The 23,248-nt window shown below is 41.7% G+C and overlaps 2 protein-coding genes across 6 annotated transcripts in view; one reads left to right on the top strand and one right to left on the bottom strand.

Moving 5' to 3' along the window:
• The window catches only part of alcama (activated leukocyte cell adhesion molecule a), a 334,175-nt gene that overhangs the window by 245,346 nt on the left and 65,581 nt on the right, over positions 1 to 23,248 (bottom strand). The window lies entirely within an intron of this gene.
• The window catches only part of cblb (Cbl proto-oncogene B, E3 ubiquitin protein ligase), a 96,492-nt gene that overhangs the window by 52,193 nt on the left and 21,051 nt on the right, over positions 1 to 23,248 (top strand). For all 5 annotated transcript variants that reach the window (XM_085173831.1, XM_085173829.1, XM_085173830.1 and 2 more), the window contains 4 exons: positions 9,860 to 10,060; positions 13,492 to 13,686; positions 16,129 to 16,506; positions 19,595 to 19,686. In XM_085173831.1, the coding sequence (XP_085029957.1) occupies positions 9,860 to 10,060; positions 13,492 to 13,686; positions 16,129 to 16,506; positions 19,595 to 19,686 (866 nt within the window). The remainder of the gene's footprint in view (positions 1 to 9,859; positions 10,061 to 13,491; positions 13,687 to 16,128; positions 16,507 to 19,594; positions 19,687 to 23,248) is intronic.

Here is a 23,248-nt window from a genome sequence, read left to right as displayed (position 1 = left end):
TTACAATACCTCGTACTGCGTACTAGCTAGCATGAAGTTTCTATACAGCTGGGTGCGTGCTATGATGTTACTGATAGTGAACTTTATTTTATTCATAAAGTTAGTTAGTAGAGTTGCCAGCCGTGCCGTAAAAAAAACGGAATCGTCCCGTATAAAGAGAAAATATCACGCGTTTCGTATTGAGCTGAAAAGGAACACAGTTTGTCCTGTACTTCAGCTAGGATGAAAAAAGACACAAAGCTAGAGTTATTCTGCATCTTTACGCTGTCAGCTGCCTCTTCTTCTCTCATTCAATCATGAAACTGATCAATGATCAGCTGATCGGTATTTGTGACGCAAGTCTCTCCTTTGTTTATCGCCGACTGTAGAATATATATATACTGGAAGTGCTGGGTATACTAGTCTGGCCTAAGTCTTCGGTCAGAAAGACTGCAGCAGTCCAGAAGTTTAGTTCACCGTCTTTAATGAAGCTTCACAGAAGAACTGGTTACAGCAGGGCTTGCTGTGATACAGCCAGATATGCACTTATAATTGTGGCAGATGCAGTATAGGTGACTATAAGCATGGTTGTCTGGAAACAGAAACAGGTAATACTATAATTAGCAGGGTCAAAGATAACTAAAAAACAATCAGAACACATCATCTACTCTGACACAGCAATATTTTACAATGTCCACAAGGGGTCGCCGTAAGACCAGAAGTTTCCTAAATAGCACATATCTTCCTAGTTGCTAGTACTAAGGCAAGAATGTGGTAAGCTAACAACAGTTAAACTAAACAATAAACAACAGAAAAATCCTTTAACCGCAGGAAGTAATCATTGGAGGAGATTCTGGCCATTGGTATTAACTTAGTGCAAATTAATTACATAATTAAATAAATCTACTAACGTGATATCAGTGTACCGGGGCATAACTTTAGCTTTAACATGCACAAACAACTATAACTATTATCATACCAGTTAACCTGTCAAAAGTAATAACTTACAGTTTCATTAACGCACACGGAATCACACAAACTGCGTTACAACTGCCATGCTCTGCCGCTGCCTTTCGCCTACTGGTGAGAGGGATGTGGCTGTAGTTCAGGAGCTAGAGCAGGTCACCTACTGATCGGAAGGTTGGTGGTTCAATCCCTGGCTCCTTCAGTCTGCATGTCAAGTATCCTTGGGCAAGATACTAACCCCAACTTGCTCTCCGATGCATCCATCGGAGTATGAATGTGTATGAATGTCGTTAGAAAGCACTAACTGTAGATAAAGTGCTTGTGAGAATGGGTGTGATTGGGTGAATGAGGCATGTTGTATAGAGCGCTTTGAGTACTCCGTGAGAGTAGAAAAGCGCTTTATAAGAATCAGTCAGTCCACGTTGCTAGCTGTCAGTTTTTTCAAGCGATGTTGAAATTTCCACATTCCGACACTTCAAATGCTTCAGGAGCTCTCCGCTTAGCGCAGCAACCGTTAATATAGACCGTTATTAAATTTATTGCTAATGCAATTATATGGTACATTGACTTCTGAGGAAATTTTAGATGGCACTCGTCATCAAAAAGGTTGCCTACCCCTGGTATAGACTGAAGCAGTGGGATTAGTGTAAATGAGCTTGATACAATGAATAAAGTTAAAACCAAAACCAAACCTCCAAAGTGTGTGAAAAAGATAATCCCACTCAATCCGATCAAACGCCTTTTCGGCGTCAATCGATATTTCTGCTTCTGGGGATGGAGTATCAGCCTCAGTATAGATGATATTAAACAATCGTCTCAGGTTAAAATAGGATTGTCTACCCTGGACAAACCCAATCTGGTCCCCTGAAGAATTTTCTCAAGTCGGAGTGCAATGGCTTTTGAGACCACTTTGCCATCACAGTTTGTTAAGCTGATTGGTATATAGGATGTGCAATCTCAGGGGTCCTTATTCTTCTTTAATACGAATGTAATAGATGCCTGCCGAAGCGTAGGCAGAAGAATGTTATTCTCTATTGCTTCCGTGTAAACCAAGAGAAGAAGAGGGGCAAGTTTGTCCATAAATTTCTTATAAAATTCAGTTGGAAACCCATCCAGACCAGGGGCTTTTCCACTCTGAAGGGACATTATTGCATTTTTAATTTCTTCCAGTGTCGGACTTTGTTCCAATTGTTCTTTCGAGTCAGAGTTAATTATAGGAATATTCAGATTAGAAAAAAAAGCGTCAAACTTATTTTGAGCTGGTGCTGAATCTGAGGAATATAATTTAGCATAAAACTCTCTAAAATAGTTGTTAATAGCTTGATGATCCTCAGTTGATGAGCCATCTGAAAAGATAAGTTGTGAAATAACACGGGATTATTATTAATGTAGGTCAGCGCCTCTGCAGGGTCGGTAAACCTCATGCATTTCCCGTTGTGTGTGAACTGCAGAGTGGGTACGGCTCAGTAATTTGTTGGTCGTACCCACTCAGGATTGAATGTAAAGAAGCAATAGATGCCCGGTTCTCCTCCCAAAATGAGTCGATAGAGGCTTGTACCGCCATAACTGCATTTGCTAGTGCGTCCATGCTGTTAGCATTAGCATCTGTTTCTGTACTGGCCGAGGAGTTTGAATCGCTCCGCACTGTGTCTTTCCCACCCTGTCGTTTGGGCGGTTTAGGAGGCATTCATCCACTCATAGGATAATAAAGTCACCTACTAAATGTTCAAACGAAGTTCAGCCGGTTGCGAGGTGCAGAATGAATGAATTTAATATATTAAAGCGGGAGCTGTGGAAGACATGTCTACTCACTACTCATGCTCAAGCGCGCCCCCAAAACCTTAAAAAAAAATTTAACAGCAAAAAAAGAATTTAAGATGCAAGACCTAATCACACCATTTAAAAAAAAATACAATGATCGTCAGAAAACAAAATGTCCACAGAAGAAACAGAATCAATATTTAACACATACAAGGTCCAGTGTGAGTGCTGATGCATGCTAGGTAAAGTGAAAAAACTCCATGATACTTATAAAATGTTACAGTCATTGTCAATGTGTATTTTAAAATCACCAATTATAACCATTCCTGACAGCTGCGTGATGGAGGGTAGAAAGTCACTGAGCTTCTTTAAAGACAAACTGTTATGCCTAAACTTTTGCTCCCTGAAGGGGAGGAACGAGATACAATATATACTATACTATATATATATATAGTATGGGATATTTGGTTGAAGACACATCTATTTACTGCTCTAAGGCAAAAGACCTGTGATAGTATGTCTGCCTGCACTCATTTTGAATAGAATAGAATAGAATTCAACTTTATTGTCATTGCACATGCACAGGTACAGGGCAACGAAATGCAGTTTGCATCCATCCAGAAGTGCTTTAGCCATGATATATTACAATATATATTAGCAATAATATAGATATGTAAGTATATTACAGAAATGGATCTAAAATGGTATGTTATAATGTACTTGGTATGAAGTATGTTATGAATATTCTATAACTATAAGTATGTACAGGCTGTAGTGAGTACAAGCTATGTACAGGTTTTGAACAGGATATAAATATGAAGTAAAAAAAACTATACAGAAATCTGAGATATACAGTTATACAGAAATGTGAACTATGCAAGTTATAAACAGTTGTAGGATTAAAAATTATCGTATGTACAGAATGATTATTTATACAGAACTATACAGTAGTGCAGTTAAGATAAGTGGGATATGTGGATAATTTCTACAGAGGCTATATAAAGTGCTAGTGGTTGTGAGTGGTGGTTCAGTCCATGTTATTATTGTGTGTTTGAGGGTACAGTTGTCCATTGTGTGTGTGTGTAGGTGGTTGTGGGTGTGTGTATGTTCAGTCCATGAGTTTAACGTGGGTCAGATGTCAGGAGGCAGAGTTCAGGAGTCTGACAGCTGTGGGGAAGAAGCTGTTCCGGTACCTGGTGGTCTTAGTCTGGAGGCTCCTGTAGCGCCTCCCAGAGGGAAGGAGGGTGAAGAGTCCATGTGATGGGTGACTGGGGTCTTTGATGATTTTCCCAGCCCTTTTCAGACACCGCTTCCTGTAGATGTCCTTTATGGCAGGAAGTGGTGCTCCGGCGATGTGCTGGGCAGTTTTCACGACCCTCTGCAATGCCTTCCGGTCCAAGGCAGAGCAGTTCCTGTACCAGACTGTTATACAGTTGGTCAGGATGCTCTCGACGGTGCAGCGATAGAAGTTCACCAGGATGTCTGAGGACAGGTGGTTCTTCCTCAGAGTCCTCAAGAAGAAGAGGCGCTGGTGAGCCTTCTTGACCAGCTTGGAGCAGTTGGTCGTCCAGATGAGATCCTCGGAGATGTGGACTCCCAGGAACTTGAAGCTGCTCACACACTCCACAGCCGTCCCCTTAATGTGGATGGGTGGATGTGGGTCAGCATTCCTCCTGTAGTCCACGATGAGCTCCTTAGTCTTCTCGGTGTTAAGCAGCAGGTTGTTTCTGTCGCACCACTCAGCCAGACAATCCACCTCCTCCCTGTAGGCAGCCTCATTGTTGTCACTGATGAGGCCAATCACCGTGGTGTCATCTGCAAACTTAATGATGGTGTTGGAACCATCAGCAGGTCTGCAGTCGTGGGTGAAGAGGGAGTAGAGGAAAGGGCTCATCACACAGCCTTGTGGTACACCGGTGTTCATTGTGATTGTAGATGAGCAGCGGTTATCCAGCCGGACATGTTGGGGGCGGTTGGTCAGGAAGTCCAGTAACCATTTGCAGATGAGGGAACTGATGCCCAGGTCTGTCAGTTTCCTGATGAGTTGTGAGGGGTGGATTGTATTGAATGCAGAACTGAAGTCTATAAACAGCATTCTGGCGTATGTGTTGTTGTTGTCTAGGTGTGAGAGGACAGAGTGCAGTGCGATGGAGACTGCATCTTCTGTGCTCCTGTTCTGGCGGTATGCGAATTGGTGGGGGTCCAGGGTGGGGGGGAGACAGGATTTGAAGTGTGCTAGGACCAGCTGCTCTAAGCACTTAGTGATGATGGGGGTGAGTGCTACTGGGCGGTAGTCATTGAGGCTAGATGGGTTGGAGTTTTTGGGTATCGGGACGATGGAGGTGGATTTGAAGCAGGCCGGTACCACAGCGTGGGCCAAGGACAGATTAAATATGTCTGTGAGTACTCCTGCAAGCTCTCCAGAACACGCTCTGAGAACACGCCCGGGGATGCCATCAGGACCTGCAGCCTTGTGTGACATTGTTCCTGCTCAGCACCGCTCCTACATCGGAGGGGGACAGAGTCAGAGGTTGGTGGTCTGGCGTCATGTCTGTTTTGGTTGTGGTTGTGGGGTTCCCTCGCTCAAAACGAGCATAAAAGTTGTTGAGCTCGTTGAGGAAGGAGACATCAGAGGATGCGGGGGAGGGTTTGGTGGTCCTGTAGTCTGTAATGGTCTGGAGTCCTTGCCACATGCATCGGGGGTTGGAGTTGGAGAAGTGTTCTTCTACCTTCTTTTTGTAATGGCGTTTGGCTTTTTTGATGCCCTTCTTTAGATTAGCCCTGGCTTTATGGTAAAATGGTAAATGGACTGGTTCTTATATAGCGCTTTTCTACTCATCTGAGCACTCAAAGCGCTTTACACAACTTGTGCATTCACCCATTCAGACCAGCACATCTTTCTAAGTGCTTTATAGCTAACATTCACACTCCGATGGATGCATCGGAGAGCAATTTGGGGTTAGTATCTTGCCCTAGGATATTTGGCATGTAGACTAGGGGAAGCCAGGAATCGAACCACCAACCTTCCGATCAGTAGATGACCTGCTCTACCACCTGAGCTACAGCTTTACTGTAGGCGTGTGCATCTCCTGACCTAAAGGCAGTGTTGCGGGCCTTCAGGAGGAGACGAACATCCCGGTTCATCCAAGGCTTCTGGTTGGGGTACATGGTGATCCGTTTCTGGGTGGTGACACTGTCTGTGGTTTCGGAGATGTAATCCAGTACAGATGAGGCGTACTGGTCCAGGTCTGTGTGGGTGAACATATTCCAATCTGTGTTTTTAAATCTGTCCTGGAGCACTGCGTCTGTCCCCTCTGGCCACACTTTAATTGTTCTCACAGCAGGTTTCACACGTTGGATGAGTGGTGAATACCTAGGTGTGAGGAACAGGGAGAGATGGTTCGATTGTCCAATGTGGGGGAGGGGTGTGGCTTTGTAGGCTCCAGCCAGGTTGGAATACACATGGTCTAAAGTCTTGTCTCCTCTGGTGTGGCAGGAGACATGTTGGTGGAATCTGGGGAGGACTGTCTTTAAGTTGGTGTGGTTGAAGTCGCCAGCAACAATAAAAGCAGCCTCGGGGTGTTTATTCTGGTGTTTGTTAATGGTGCAGAAAGTTCTTTCATGGCCAACCTAGTATTAGCGTCAGGGGGGCTATATAATGCAGTGAGTATGATCGAAGTGAGTTCTCTGGGGAGATAATAAGGTCTGCATTTGACCATTAAAAACTCTGCATTAGGTGAGCAGTGACTCTCAGTAGTAGTGGAGTTCATGCACCAAGCATTGTTAATATAAATGCACAAACCTCCACCTCTGGTCTTGCCAGAGTCATCTGCTAGCCTGTCGGCTTAGTGTGTGTGGCGTCCTGCTAACTCGATAGCATTGTCCGGGCAGCTGTTGTTCAACCATGTTTCGGTGAAAAACATGACATTTGAGTCCATAATCCGTCTGTTGTTGTGATGGAGAGCCGTATCTCATCCATTTTGTTTGCCAGAGAACGGACATTGGCGAGGAAAATACTGGGTAAAGGCAACCAGTGTGGTGTTAGCTTTAGCTTTGCCCGTAGCCCTCCGCGCCTACCTCGTCTTTGTTTACGTTCTCGGCGCCGTCTGCGTGCACTTCCGCCCGGCCGGGGAGAGTGGGCAGCCTCCGGTGTTCTGGAGATCTCTGGGATGAGTTGGAGATTGGCGATAAAACTGTTGGAGTTATGAGTCCAGATGTCCAGAATCTCTTGTCTGCTGTAGGTCAGCAACGCACAGCAATTCTGGATGAATAATCCGGTTAAAAGTAGATAAAAAAACCGCTAAATAGCAGATTCTGGAGAGACACTGAGCCTCGCGTTGTTCACGCGCCGCCATTTTGGTCACCTGCCTGCACACATACACCCCTGTCATCACAGTCATCTCTCAGTTCTTCCGCTCTTCACCTTGCTAAGAACACCTGCTAAGTCAGGCTAGCTTGGTGCTAACCACCACTACCCAGTTGGTGTATAAGCTGTCCGTGTAAGGCTGATTGCAAGATTGCGAGACCAGGACATGAAAAGGGAACTAATAACTAACCAGACAACCTGAACTAGAAAAACAGATAAGTCAACTAGGAAAAAAGTCACACAGAGAAAACAATAACGAATAAACAAGAGTCAAAGAAAAAAAAACACAACGACCCAGGTACCCTAACATATTTGGACATAATACGACCCTAAGGCTGTCAGAAGAGAACTGTGTGCAAGAAGGATGCACAAAAAAATGCATGAAGGCTACCCACTCACTTTGCAGACGCTAAAGTGAGAAGCAGTACACAAGTCAAGTCGAGTGGCTTTATTGTCATTTCAACCATGTGCAGTAGTGCAGTACACAGTGAAGCCAGACAACGTTCCCCCAAGACCATGGTGCTACATATGACATATAACAGACAATCAACACAGAACTACATAAAGTGCAAGTGTGCAAAAATTGCCAAAAGCCAAACAAAAAAACAGTGCAACACCAGACAGAACAGAATAATACAGACACAAGACAGTGCAGACACAACAGTGCAATAGAAAAGTGCAACAATGACAGTGGGTTGTGCAAAAGACTGAGCATTGTACAAAAGGTAGCTTGATGTATGAAGGTGTGCGTGTGTGTGTTTGTGTGTATGAGATTGTGCAGTTAAGTGCTCGAGGTAGTGACATGTATTAAGGTCCAGTTACTGAGTGTTCAGGAGTCTGATGGCTTGGAGGAAGAAACTGTTTCACAGTCTGGCAGTGAGGGCCCGAATGCTCTGGTACCTCTTGCCAGAAGGCAGCAGTGTGAAGAGTGTGTGTGAGGGGTTTGTGGGGTCCTCTGCAGCTTTGCGGATGCAGTGGGTGCGATACGTGTTTGTGATGGAGGGAAGAAAGGCTCCAGTGATCTTCTCAGCTGTTCTCACTAGCCAATGTAGGATATTGCAATCCAATACGGTGCAGCTACCATACCAGATAGTGATGCAGCTGCTCAGGATGCTCTCAATAGTCCCTCTGTAAAAGGTGAGAATGGGTGTTGGGAGATGGGCTTTTCTCAGCTTCCGCAGGAAGTAAAGATGCTGTTGTGCCTTCTTAGCTATGAAGCTGGTGTTGAGGGACCAGGAAAGGTTTTCCACCAGGTGACCACCAAGGAATTTTGTTGTCTTGACGACCTCCACAGAGGATCCATCGACGTTAAGTGCACAGTGATCTCTCTGTGCTCCCATGAAGTTGACATTCAACTCTTTTGTTTTGTCCACATTCAGAGACAGGTTGTTGACTCTACACCAGTACAGCGTACCAATATCAAAAGCAGATATAGTTGCCAAATAAACCTTAACTGTAGAAAAAGAAAGAACTTAACTTTATCCAGGAATGTTAAAACACCCACAATAGATTAGAGTCACAAAGGGAGTGTGTGCCCACATGTCTCCATCAATAAGACATGCTGGTCCTTCCAAACTAAAAATTGACGAGAGCTCACATGCAAGATGTGGTTATCATCGGCTTCTCCAGGGATGTTGGGGTGGACACAGGGAGCTATTTGTTTAAGTCTTGCAGTTTTTCCCTTTTTTTTTTTACCTACTCCTTCTCTTTACTATCCCTGTCAGCTTCAGCAGTGTATAACCACAGAGATAATAATAAGAATAATAAAAGAAAACAAGTAAATAAATAAAAGTTTCAGCTTTCACCAAGTTTCAAAGTAAATATATTTTTGAAGGCAGTATTGACGTGACATTCTCACCAGATGTCAGTAGCAACCCATCCAACCTACAGATGCAAAGAAATCAAACCATAGATGTCCATGAAAAAAGTTATGTGTAATAGAGAAATTATACAAGGAAGAAGGTGTAAAAGGCATGGAAAGCAGTGACACCAGCTGAAATCTATCAGTAATTTCCAAGCAATCCTGTCACTTAATTCAAATTCAAATGAGCTGGTTCAGTTCCAGCTGGTGGCCTATTAAGGTCTGTCATTACCAAGGTGTCACACAACAAACATCTCATGACTGGTAAAACCAGTGAGTTCTCTCAACACCTTTGTAACCTTATTGTTGCAAAACAAGCTGGTGGCACTGGTTGCAGAACTGATCACTCATTTACCATAAACTGGCCACAAGTAGGTGCTCCCTGAAAGACAGAGGAGTGAAAAGAATTATCAGAAGAGTTGTCCAAGAGCTAAGGATGATAAAAATCCACAGGTTTTTTTATTCAAAGAAAACAATAAGTAATGTATGCAACCGCCATGGCCTGTATTTTTTTCTGTGATAATGGTAATAGTGATATAGTAGTGTGGCAATAAGCCCACAGAGAATAATCATTTGACTCAGAATTCTCCCAGTGTGCTACTAAAATGCTGACTTATGAATGAAACGATCATGTGGCTAAAGGTAAAGCTTTTAATTAACAGACATCAGTTCCCACAAGTCCACAGTCACATTCCCAACTATATGGCTACCAAAAGCATAGCTTTGTTCTGTCTTTGTTAGATAGATGCTCTAAAACGTTATACTGCTATTTTTTATGTTTTTGACAGGGTCTTTTACAATGAATGCACAATAATTTCATGATGTTACTGAAACAACATGTGGCATTTAGTTATATTTTTTGGTTAAAATGTCACCACCTGTGTTTTTGTATGTTTGTGTATGACTAGCCTGTTATATCTATTCAGGAATCAGATGGCCAAGGATGCCCTTTCTGTCGCTGTGAGATCAAAGGCACAGAGCCCATTATTGTGGATCCCTTTGACCCACGAAATGAGGGCTCCAAGTGCTTCTTCCTGGACCAACAAAGCTCCCCCTTGCTGGACCTGGATGATGAGGAAGACCGAGAAGACTGTCTTGTCATGAATGGACTGGCCAACATCAGGAAGGTAATCTACACAGGATCAAAAGTATTAATACAGACTTAAATACACTGCTCAAAAAATTATATACAGTTATATATTATATGTCTAAGGAACTTGGAAAGAAAAATGTCTGGACTTCTTTAAGTTGCTTGAAGATGTTTAATCCGAGAAGCGTCTTCAGTTCTTAGATGGTGGAGGGTCTCAGAATTAAGGCTTATGGAAGTGACCCCCAAGAGCAACATGGACATAGAGCCCCTATCGATCCATATGCTATTTGGTCCATTTGGCCGTGACCCTTGGTGTGCTGTTTGAGGTGCTGCAGGAGTATGGGGTGTCCCTATACAACTGTAGCAAGAGCTTGGTCCACATAGTCGGACTCATTCCCAAATGGGTGTTGGGCTCCGCCAGGGCTGCCCTTTGTCACCGATTCTGTTCATAATTTTTATGGACAGAATTTTTATGGACAGAATTTTTAGGCGCAGCCAAGTGGCAGAAGGCTTTCACTTAGGTGGTGTCAGAATCTCATCTCTGCTTTTTGCGGATGATGTGGTTCTGTTGGCTTCATCGGGTGCTGGCCTCCAGCTCGCAATGGAATGCTTCGCAGCCGAATCTGAAGCGGCGGGAATGAGGATCAGCACCTCCAAATCTAAAGCCATGGTTCTCAGCCGGAAAAGGGTAGAGTTTTCAAGGTATGGACATAGAGGCTGTGGATAGCTACAGGTATTTTGGTGTTTATTTGAACAATAAACTGGACTGGACTCATAATACAGAAAAGGGTATTAGGTATTAGGATTCTCTCTAATTTACACAGGGTCAAAAGTATAGAATAGGATAGAAGACTAGAATAATCCTTTAATTGTCCTACAAGGGGAAATTTGGTTGTATCAGCAGCAAAAACACACATATACAAACAGAACAGGACACAGAACAGAAACACAATTTTTACATATTTACATTATGGACAATAGTTACCAAAGAAGAGTACTGTACAGTTATTAAAATTAGAGTATAGATAAGTGGCAAACCCAGGTTGTAGTGTGCAAACAGAGCAGGATACTGAAAGATGTTTAAATAGTTGAGAATATTTAGAATAATTAGAAAAGTGCAGATTGCGTATTGTACCTGTGCATTAAAAAGTAGACATGTAACTTGTGTATATATAAACTGAGAAAAGTAATGTGCAAGTTATAACAATAGAAGTTGTTACAGCACTGATGTAAACGTCTATGTTTGTTGGGAGCAGTTTTGATTGTACAGTCTGACAGCTGCAGGGAGGAAGGACCTGCAGAAACGCTCCTTCATGCATCTAGGATGCAGCAGTCTGTCACTGATGGAGCTCTGCAGTTCAGCAACATTTACATGCCTGGGGTGGGAGACTCTGTCCATCAGAGAAGTTATTTTGGCCAGAGTCCTTCTGTCTCCCACCACCTGCACTGGATCCAGGGTGCATCCCAGAGCTGTCCTTCCTGATGAGTTTATCCAACCTCTTCCTCTTAGCTGTCGATAAACTGCTGCTCCAACATACACCACTGTAAAAAATGATGGATTCCACCACAGAGTCATAGAATGTCTTTAGAAGCACTCCCTGGACTCCAAATGACCTCAGCCGCTTCAGTAGGTAGAGTCTGCTCTGACCCTCCCTGTAAAGAGCATTAGTGTTGTGGCTCCAGTCCAGTTTATTATTCAGGTGAACACCCTGGTACCTATCAGAGTCCACTATCTCAATGTCCTCTCCCTGGATGTTCACCTGTGTCAGTGTGGTGGGTCTGTGTCTCCGGAAGTCCACCACTAACTCCTTGGTTTTCGTTGATCAGCAGGTGGTTCTGCTGACACCAGTCCACAAGTCCAGAGTCCACTGTCTGTACTCTGAGGCTACGTCCACACTAATGTGTTTACGTTTGAAAACACATCGTTTTCTCTCTGTTTTGGCCTTGCGTCTACACTGAGATAGTGTTTTCCCCGAAGGAAAACGCATCATATTGAAAACGCTCTTAAAAACAAATACATTTAAAGACATTTAAAGGGATGCATTTCCCAGTGCATTTCGTTTTCTCCAAGCATGACATCCCGGTGCATTTCAGACCCAGCAACACGCTCAGACAAAAACTGGTTCACCCGAAAGACAAAACGCCAAAACACAAACTTAACAATGTGGTGTATGCTGTACAGTGCAGCGAGGAATGCCCAGACCTCTACATTGGAGAGACCAAACAGCCACTCCACAAGCGCATGGCACAACACAGAAGAGCCACCTCCACAGGACAAGATTCAGCTGTCCATCTGCATCTTAAGGATAAAGGACACTCTTTCGAGGATGCCAATGTTCACATTTTGGACAGAGAAGACAGATGGTTTGAAAGAGGAGTGAAAGAAGCCATTTATGTCCACTGTGAGCGACCATCTTTGAACAGAGGCGGTGGTTTACGACACCAACTCTCTGCCATCTATAATACAGTTTTGAGATCCCTTCCCAGACCCCTTAACGCCCACTCACATCCTGGGCCATCTGACCTCAGGAATTCGCATGATGGCTGATTGGGACCCACACCCAATTTCACACCTTGGCTCAGGCGATTAGAGGATCATCAGGGGGTCCTTTTGTCCCTCTGTGGGGGGATACTCCCACTAGGTTTATATCTGGGACTCTCCACCATTTGACCTTAGAACTGAAGAAGCTTCTCGGATGAGAGGTGAAACGTCTTCAAGTAACTTAAATAAGTCCAGACGTTTTTCTTTGCAAGTTCCTTTGACTAATGTAGTTCATGGTTAACTTCTTAAGCCCCAATGCCCCCTGATACGGGGGCAAAAGGCAGGAGATCAGGTAGGCTTGGGGCTTAAGAGGTTAAAAAACCTGTTGATGGTTTGACACCATCTGATGACATCTTCTTATGGTTGTTAGTCATAACCATTGACTACAATTGGTAGTAACGCTAAGAAGGAGACTTATAAAATTTACAGAAGTTAGGATGGTGGAGCCATTTGAGCCATTTCTAAACAACTGCAGATTCCAAGGCTTACTTCCACAGTCCAAAAAAGAGCATTGGCCAAGCATGTGTGAACATGAGTGTTAATGTTTATCTGTCTCTATGTGTTAACCCTGTGACAGACTGGCAGTCTGTCCAGGTTGTACTCTGCCTTTTGCCCCATGACAGCTGATGATAGATAGTACAGTACTATTGAAAATAGAATACTGAGCTCTAGGCTATATCTAACCTTCTCATTATGTTGGCTATGATACATCACTTCTGGAGCAGTGGCGAGAGCATAAATAAGCACAATCTCAGGTAATCAAAACAGGAAATTGATTAACATTTTACCACATTTTAAAGTGGTGTAGATTTGCTTCCATCTATCCCCTATAAAGAATGTGGATTCTAGCAGTCTCTAATCAGGATAAAACTGGTAATAAACGACTAAGAATTTTTTTTTAAAAGTTTATTTACTTTTTCCCTTAGCAATGTGGTGAGCATCAGAAATCGCCAATGGTGTCGCCCAGTTCTTCACCTGTCAGTCAACACAGAAAAGCTCATGGGGGAAACTCCAGTCAATGTGTCCAGCACCTCAGCCTCCCACCTGTCCCACCACGACGTGACCTTATCAACAAAGGTGCCATTCGCTCCCCATCTGCCAGTCCCACCTGCTCCCCCAAGGTCAGTCACAGTTCAGCACACTGCTACTATGAAACCCCTCATATGTTCACTTGGCACACAAGTGTTTAAGTTTATTTACACAGTTTCTACACTGTTTACTGATCAGCAGAGAATTTACATGACAATCCACAAATTACTCCAAGTGCCCCAAATGCTGCTAATTAAATCCACTTGATTCACTCACTGATCATGATTATCAACTGTTACCATCTCTATAAAAGTAGCAGTCTGGAGTATTAAGGTACGTGTTATCGCAATGCTATGGAGACCCAGAGTTTACCGACAGACAATTTGAAAAAAAAAAACCAAACTGAACAAATATGGCTTATTTGGAAGGTTGCTCTCTAAAAAGAACATGTTAGCATATCTTAGGGTTTTTTTTTTTAAAGTTCATCTGAACAAGCCACAAGATTTCTGGAGCAGTATCCTTTGGACAGCAAAAACCAAAGTGGAGATGTTTTGCCATAATCTACAGTGCTATGTCTGATCAAAAGCAAACACTGAATATTGGCAAACACACCTCATTCCAGCTGTCAAGCACTGTAGCTTGAGTCAGTCATATGAAAAGGAATATTTTTGTAACCTATGAGGAGTTCAGGGCTGGATGTAATTGTAATTATAATGGTCTGTATAATTATTTAATAGTATTTGCCACATTATTGCTGCTGCTATCTCTCCTTGGTTATCGTTTGAAAAAATGACACTTTAATATCTTAGTATGTGTATGGACAACAAAGATTTAAGAAACACTTCATTTATACAGTGAAATATGATGAAACCTTTGGACTATGTCTTCCTTACAACCCTCACATAATTATTGATAAATTTAAAACAAAACTTCACAAATTATTAGCATATTCGGAACATTTTATTAAATATTAGAGACAGATTGCTGTGTACATCTCGTTACTATCCAAATAACCTACAGTTACCGTATTTACATGGGTAAAAAATGTCCTAAACCAGGGCTCGCAAAATTTCAAAATCTCTGGTAGCCCTTCAGGCAGGGACTCTTCAGTTTTTGGTAGCCCAAAATAAATTTAAGTAGCCCGAATAAAAACGAGAGCAATTTTTTGATTGATGTTTTGTTTCCTGTTTTGTTTCCGTTACAATATTATACATTAAAGTATAATATTGTAACGGAAACAAAACATTAATCAAAAAATTGTTGAAACACAAATTACAACATTTTATAAAAATTACAATCATCCTTAAAGGAGCTTGCTTCTTCAACATCTTTAAGAGTTCTAAATAAATGTCTGTCCTCCTCCAGAAAATCTTATGTACGCAAACACGCGTTACAACTTCTTATCTTGTGCGCGTTTTTTATTTTGACAGCGAATGCGCACCTGCGGACCACTTATGTGCACCCCTGGTTATTTAGCTCGTCATATTGCAGCCACAGAAATTCTTTTGACCATGAAACCATAAAGCTGCACTTTCTTTTTGCCTGATAGTCTGATTTGTCATAACTTTTCCGTTTTGTGGTAAGCTTTTCTTTGGCTGTCACTTCTTCACCCTGACCTGTCTTATTTGGCTCAGCAGAACTAAAATATATATCCTGCTGCTTTTACACAGGCACTCACTCAACGCTCAGTGATTCTCTGCGCGATCAACCTCTCACATGTTTAAGCTTGCTGTGGGAGATTTCACTTGTCATGTTTGCATAGTAAGCTAACGATTGATAAGATGATGTCAGAGGAATTGGTGCGCAAATTATCATATTATTAATCAGTACTGTCGCTCTGTATACACAGTTCGCGCGATTGCAAAGTGAAAGCAAAAAACAAGCGCAAATTCTGGCTCACCGATGCCAATGACATAATTACCCAACTACATTTCCGAAAGAATCAAAAGCATTGACATATATTTTTCCTTCCTATGATAGCCCGACGAGCAGGGCAGAGATCGATTTTGGTAGCCCGACTGGAAAAATCGCTAGCCCCGGGACGTCGGGCTAGCGATTTTGCGAGCCCTGCTAAACCATGTTCTTTTAAGTAGAAAAATGCTTTTTTTCTGGCAACCCTTTTAATCCAAGGCACAGTCATACTTGTTCAGTCTTTTGCAAACTGAACTTTAACATTTAACTAATAATAACAGAGTACTGTAGAGTCTGAGATTTGGCTCTTGGGTTTTCTGTATTTTCTCTCAGCATTTTACAGAGGTAAATTTATGGAGATTTTTACTCCTGGGAAGATTATGGCATTGTGTTAGCACACACCTGAAAGTGTGAATAGTTATCTGTCTCTCTGTGTTGGCCCTGCGATCTGTTCAGGGTGTACCCTTCCTGTTGCCCTATGGTAGCTGGAAGAGGCTCCAGTTTCCCCATGAAGAGAATGGATGGACGACTAGATTAATTAAAAGAATTTAAAAAAATGTAAATCCAAGTATCAAATTAGTTGTCTCATTTAATTGAACAACTTTATCTTTCTACCCCTTTAGTCTTCACCAGGCATATCTAGGAAGCAAGACAAGCCTCTTCCAGCCCCACCTCCTCCACAGAGGGACCCACCACCACCTCCTCCTCCCGAGCGTCCTCCTCCTGTCCCCCCTGAATCACACCACTCTTCGCTCCCCAGTTCCTCGTACATGTCCTCTTCTTCTACAGGCATGCTGTCAGAATTCCAAATTTCCTCTGAGACTTGGTGCTCCAAAGACAGCCATTTGACAGATGCACACAAGACTGGAGGGGAACACCAACTCCAGCTGGGACCCACTGTGCCTTGTCACTTGAACAGAAGACCACTCAGTTGTCCATCTGCGGAATTCGCGAGGTTACATCAAAGGTTGGACGGGGCAGGAAATTCAGAGAGCTCCAAGGTAAAGATTACGTGTCTTTTAAATATTTAAAATGATAAGCCAGTACTGGACTGTGTTATTTGAATTTACTAAGTAAAAGAAAGGATAAACTCTCACAATTCTGGGAGGAAGAATCCTAACTGTGACTTTGTTTAGTCTCTTCATTCTGCCCCGTGAGGTTTGATGTGTCCAGAACTGTGGGATGGGTTTGTCATGGTTCTTTGACCCAATGTTTTGTTTGTGTGGACTTTTGAAGCTTGTTTATTATCACTGTTGTATTCTTAAAGACTGATTTATTTTTCTTAGTTTAGTTTCCATGTGCTTATGAGTTTCTGATTATTGTTTTACCTCAGGGATTCATGTTAGTTTGGATTTTTTAGTTTTCTTTAGCATTTCCCCTTTTGTCTTACCCTCTGTCCTTGTTTATTACCCTTCAGTGTCTCTTTCTCTCTCTATCTACATCTGTGTCACTTCATCTCTCTCTCATTCCAGTCAGACCTCGGTGTTCTGTCTCCCTTCCCATGTTCTTCTCTGTATTTTATCCTTTGCCTCCCCAGTTTGTTATGTGTTTCCATGTTTGTTTAGCCCCGTCTTAGTGTCAGGCTCGAGTGATTTTGTCTGAGTCTAAGTGTTTGAGCTCCTTCCTGTTATCTTTTGGTAGTTCTTGTCTCATTTGTATTGTTTTCTGTTTTGCTTCCCCTATCTGGTTATGTCTGATTTGTTTCTGCTGTGTTCTCATGTGTTTCCACTCCCCTGATCTCCCCTCAGTGCATATATTGTCACTGTTTTCCTCTGGCCTTTGTCAAAGCATCTGTTCATCTACCCTCAGGTTTCTTCAGGTTCCATGGGCTCTGTTGCTAGCATGTCACGGTTTAGTTTCTCTGTTTTAGTTCCCCATTCCGTTTTGTTTTTAAATTTTTGTACCATTCGACAATCAGCCTTAATAAACGGCTCGCCTCCAGTTAACTCCTTCCTGCCTCCCAGTGTTTGCATTTAGGTCCTCACTTCAAGCTTCCCAGAGTCTGTACACCTTGAGACCTTAATAGGATTACATGGCTCTGTAGCGCGCCGCTGTGTTAAATGATGTAAATGTGAGCATGTCACTGAATTTGCAGCTAAAAAAAGAACTTCAATATATGTGTATTTTGGAGTGCTGTATAATAAAAAGTCTGACCATAATATGGTAATGCCATATTAATTTCAAGGCTTTCATAACATGTTTTAGATCGAAAGGAAAATCATATAAAATACTGTATTATTAAATTACATTAATATTTAAAAATACAAATATAAAAGTTTTTTTCACAAGCCAATAAAAATTTACATGGGCCATTCCACTGACCTGAGGGTTGTTAGGTTGGACACTGAATTATTATTAATATTAATTAATTACTACAACGTCATAACATCTGTTTTCAGCAGCACAACACTTGCCTCCTCATGTCAGAAAGCCTTCCAAGAAGAAAGATTATTTTTTTATGCCTTAGTTTAGATTGTATGTATATTATTTTATTTGACTTTGACCTTTAACTGTACTTTAGATTATTTATATATTTTTGCATTTAAAAAATGTTTTCTTTAAAAGCTTAAATTTCAATATGGCACGTACAAACAATCACAGCATTTAGTTGTTGTTTTTTGACAGATATTGTATGCAGCTAAACTTTAAAACATTGCAATTTCTAAAATGGAAACCAATGGGTTAGGGTTAGGTTTCATTCTAAAAGACCAGTGTTTTTTCTCGTTTGAATATTTATTATTATTTGTTAACAAGACAAAAGTACTTCTTGCAAAATTACTTGGTACAATGGAATTACAATGGAATAATTGATAGATTATTCTATACTAAAATAATAGGTTGCTGCAGCCCTAGGTTACTCTGACATTTGGTTAAATCTTTTCTTAAGGACTATAATGGTAAATCTAAATATTTTTGGAGATTCTCTAACATTTCTCTTAGACCCAGTGTCAGATCAAAATTTTGTCCATTACAAAAATAAATGTTATCTTAACAGCCTCCATTGGACGTTCTATCGCACTTAACTAAGATGGGGAATACTCTAAGATTGCTCGAAAGTTTGTAATAAACACAAGCTTAACAAGCATTGGTGATCAGTTTACTTTTTATTAAACACAAACTTCTCCTGGACTGCCGTTGGTGGATTCATGGATGTAGTCACTAGTCATTGGGCTCCTTCCTTCCGCTTAGTGTATAGCTTCAGGTTGCTGGACTTGGGTTAAACCCTCCATGCATGGTCAGTAGTTTTCTTGTCTTGATGTCAGCAGTGTTGGGAAGGTTACTTTTAAAATGTATCCCATTACAGAATACAGAATACATGCCCTAAAATGTATTCTGTAACGTATTCCGTTATGTTACTCAATGAGAGTAACGTATTCTGAATACTTTGGATTACTTAACATATTATCATGCATTTTACAACTATTGAATGTACTATTGCTGTGTGATTTATTACTATTACTGAAGGTCCGCGGCTCTGAACCGTAGTAAAGGGACCTCTGACTAATACGGGTTCCATGTTGGGCTCGTAGCCGAAAAATAGCTTTACTTTGTTGTCTGGGTCAACTCTGCTTGCGAGAGACAGAGAGAGGCGTTGAAAGGCTGCTCCAACGGAACTTCGGAGGAAAACACGAACAAAGCGTACAGTCGAGTTTTAATACCTTACTTACAACTGGGCTCGTTAGGCACTCTTCTTGGCTGCAGTGGTTATTATTATATTTACATGCTTCCAGCTCCCGTTTTTGCTCGATGACAACTCGTACTTTTCGACTCTCCTTTTTCTCCCACCTCGCCCTCACAGACACGCATGATTTTGATATTTATGCTACAGGTGAATCTACTAAAAATCTATGAGGATTTTGAATCAGGGTCTATTTTGGGAATGATATAACTCAAGAAGGAAGTCCCCTTGGATTTTCAAATTTATACCATAAATGTATCTACTTGCAATGACTGCTGCCAATATTTTTACAAAAGGTTTTTTTTTCCATCATTAAGGATGGGGACTTCTACATGAAAGATATTTTGATTTATTTCTGATTGCCACATCACAGATACTACATCCATTTTCTCTTTTGTGTGTCTGTGCAGCCCTTCTGTAATAGCCAGCAAGTCACTGATGAGTACAACATCGTTCCCTCACGGCAGTTGCCAACTCAGTCCAAACTTTGTAGTAGCCACAAGTGAGTATCACATCTCACACACATACACACCTAGACATACACACATAAATATTTATCTAGCTGGATATGAACAAATATTCCCAGAAAATATCCTGGAAATTTCTGGTTAATCTGCATTTTTAGGTCAGTTTTGATGCTGCTCTAAAACTGTAGATTAACCAGCCTTTGACAAGGCTGTGCCTCAGATTTTGAGTCAAGATTGTGTGCTTTAAAAAAAAATTAAAACATACTGTTATGCTGTGCATGCTATAGACATCTTGGATACTCAGCTGTATCTGAGAAACTACATGACTTGTGTTTTACCTTATTTTCAGCAAGTGAGCTTTACATGTATGGATTTGAAGTAGATAAAGTGCTTAAAGTGTAAAACGCTGTATACATGGACAAATGGGACAACTGTAAAATGCCTTGAGTGGTCAGTAAGATTAAGAGTGCTCTAATACATGTATAAACAAAATCTCCCTACTCGCCATGTGGGCTGTTTTTATTCTTTAACCACTTAAGCCCCACGCCCCCGGTACCGGGGGCAAAAGGGAAGAGATCACGTCAGTGTTGCCAACTTAACGACTTTGTCGCTATATTTAGCGAGTTTTCAGACCCCCTTAGCGACTTTTTTCTAAAAAGCGACCAGCGACGAATCTGGCGACTTTTTCTGGTGTTATTGGAGACTTATTTATGACGACTTTTTGACGTGAAAGCGCGGATCGCTCCTACTCTCAACAAGCAGCGGGTGCTGCCATGGGCACCTTGCCTGTGCCAAAGCGCTCACGGGCGGAGGATAGTCTTCCCCCAGCTGCTATCAGGACAGGAGACGTCCACACCTATGAGTCCAAACTGCAAATGAATCGCGCATGAGCAAAGCCGCTGCTCCCGCACTGACTGTAACGCAGTCAGTTCTTCTTTTACTCTTATGCTGTTTTGTGGATCACAAGGTTTAAAACTACTTATAAACACACACACACATATAGTAACTCCACCAGAGTGCCTATTTTGGGTCATCTGTGCCCGGATAAAGGAGCAGGGTTGGAATTGTGACATTAAAAAAAACAATAATTGCTAAAATAAATTGAATGTGTAGTTCTAAATAAACTCTAAATGCATTTAGGACATTTTTTACTCACTTTATGTCTCTTCCACGATGTTATTTCTCTCTCCAACAACATACGTTACAATTACATTAGCATGACCAATTATGCAAATTATGCAATGACATCATTTAGCAGCTTCTAGCGACTTTTAGGACAACCAATAGCCATTTTCCTTACTGAGGAGTTGGCAACACTGGATCACGTTTAATCGGTTATAACACGGGGTGAGAAATATAAGTCCAGACATGTATCCAAAGAAACCTCTGAATCTCAGCTAAAATGTCATATAAACCATTTCTACAACCACCAAACACATCGAAAACAAGCCATGATTAAACGAGCAGTTACGTAAATGCACAGAAGACCGCTAAACAAACAAAACCGAACCCGAAATTCTCCAGGCTTCATGTAACCGGCTAAAGATAGGCTGGTTAGCTTCCAGAGCTATCACTGACTCCACACACCAAGTTTCACCACGATCAGACCAAAATTCACTGAATGAGCCACAAAAGAAGACCACAACAACACATACCGTCCCGATTTCCTCCGTTATTTTTGCCGGTAGCCAGTAGCCACATGATTATCAGATGTTACCACGCCTACCTAGCCGCATCAGAGCCGTTTTCCGTCAACAACCTCCATTTTAGACCCACCTACAGACACGTGACTGGACAGACGCCACATGCAGCAAATTTGGGCCCACGTGGGTTTGGGCATTGCAACGTCTGATTGGTTGAAGTGACGTTAATGTGGCATCTTTACTTTGATTCTATTGGCTAAAACGATTAAAAAGAGGTGTCAATCATGCAAATTGACCAAAAGAAACCAAAATTACAGCCCTTCGGAGTTTAAAGGGCCAGAGACCAATTAAACGCTTTATGCGCACTGCAGAAAAGGGCCATTACCATGTAAATGTGTGGTTAATTTCTTCAAAAATATATTTTTTAAAACGCATTTTTAGGCCTGTTAATAAAATGTATTAATTTCTACTCTTTAATACGTAAAAAATTCAACTTGGCAATTATGTGCCAAAATTGGACATTTTTGTACAACGTCTGGATATTCATGTATTGACAGCGCTGTAATTTTTCACTGTTTCACTTTAGAAACATAAATCTTTGCACAGATGATGTTTATATGTTGGTTACTGAAATCCTGGAGCCAAATGTGATCCGAGGCATATTTTTAAAAGGGTTATATGCTAAAAAAATTTTTTTTAAATTAGGCGAGGATAAAATATACTTACTTTTTCTGTGTTACAGTCTCAGTAACTTTGACACAGTAATATCTGCTTCAATATTTACACCTCTGATGAAATCTGACAAGTGTTAGCTTTATTTTGACACCAAGATTGTAAGGACAGAGTTTTTAATTGCAGAGAAATAATCAATTAAATTTGGGCATTACGTTTTCGAGCAGGAAGCTCAGAAACCCCCTTGGGGCTTAAGAGGTTAAGTTTAGGTCCTCTACCAGAAGCCTGGGATGTCTAGTGCAGTGTCTTTGCTGTTCCTATGACTAGGATATTGTTCTTGGCATCTGCTGGAACCACTCGCCCAGCTGGGGGGTCACTGCCCTGTTTACCACATGGACGACAGTTGCCTTCACCTTACACAGCTTTTTTAGCTCCTCATTCAGTCCTTGGTATGTTTCCAGCTTCTCATGTTCCTTCTTCCTTCTTGTTGTTACTCCTAGTATAGCTAAATCTGTCACTGCAACCTTTTTCCTCTGCTTGTCCATCATTACTACTTGAGTGAAAGCAAAGTAAGCAAAGAGGATAAAACAGCTGATGATGGCAGTTTCCAAGGGTGATCCACTTACCGACATGTCCTTTATGGAAGCTTTTGAGCCAGCCATTGAACAGAGAAATGATGCAGACAAGTTGTACTACTTGCAGCAAGCAGTACACTACAGGAGAACCACAAGATATCACAACTACTGCTTCAACTGACCAAACACAGCTACTGCTTCAACTGACCAAACACAGCTGTGTAAGGTGAAGGCAACTGTCGTCCATGTGGTAAACAGGGCAGTGACCCCCCAGCTGGGCGAGTGGCGAGTGGTTGTACACATGTACAATGGCAATAACACTAAGTGCAATACTCTTTTATGACAATGTTGTATTTTGCTCAGTTGTATATTTTAATTTGGATTTGAAAACGTGGCTGAGCAATTTTCAAAAGGTGTGGTGTGTTGTTTACTAGCATCACTATCAGAGCAGTACACATAGAGGTAGCAGACAGTCTTGACACCATCTCCTACATAAATGCTCCCCAATGGTTTATAAGCAGAAGAGGCCAAATTGAAATCATACATTGTGATAATGGTACAAATTTTGTTGGTGCAGAAAAGCAGATATGTGAAAACCTGAATCAGGCACAGATTGAAAAGCATATGCAGAGCTTTCTCTGGTCGCCTTCCCAATCGGAACAGGAGTGACATGTTTAGCCGCATGCTCTCCTTAAACCTCTGGTGTC

Source organism: Neolamprologus multifasciatus, chromosome 10, assembly GCF_963576455.1.
Source record: "Neolamprologus multifasciatus chromosome 10, fNeoMul1.2, whole genome shotgun sequence".
In the NCBI taxonomy this organism is placed as follows: domain Eukaryota; kingdom Metazoa; phylum Chordata; class Actinopteri; order Cichliformes; family Cichlidae; genus Neolamprologus; species Neolamprologus multifasciatus.
Note: the sequence above shows the minus strand (reverse complement) of the source record. Positions and strands in the feature narration are given on the sequence as shown.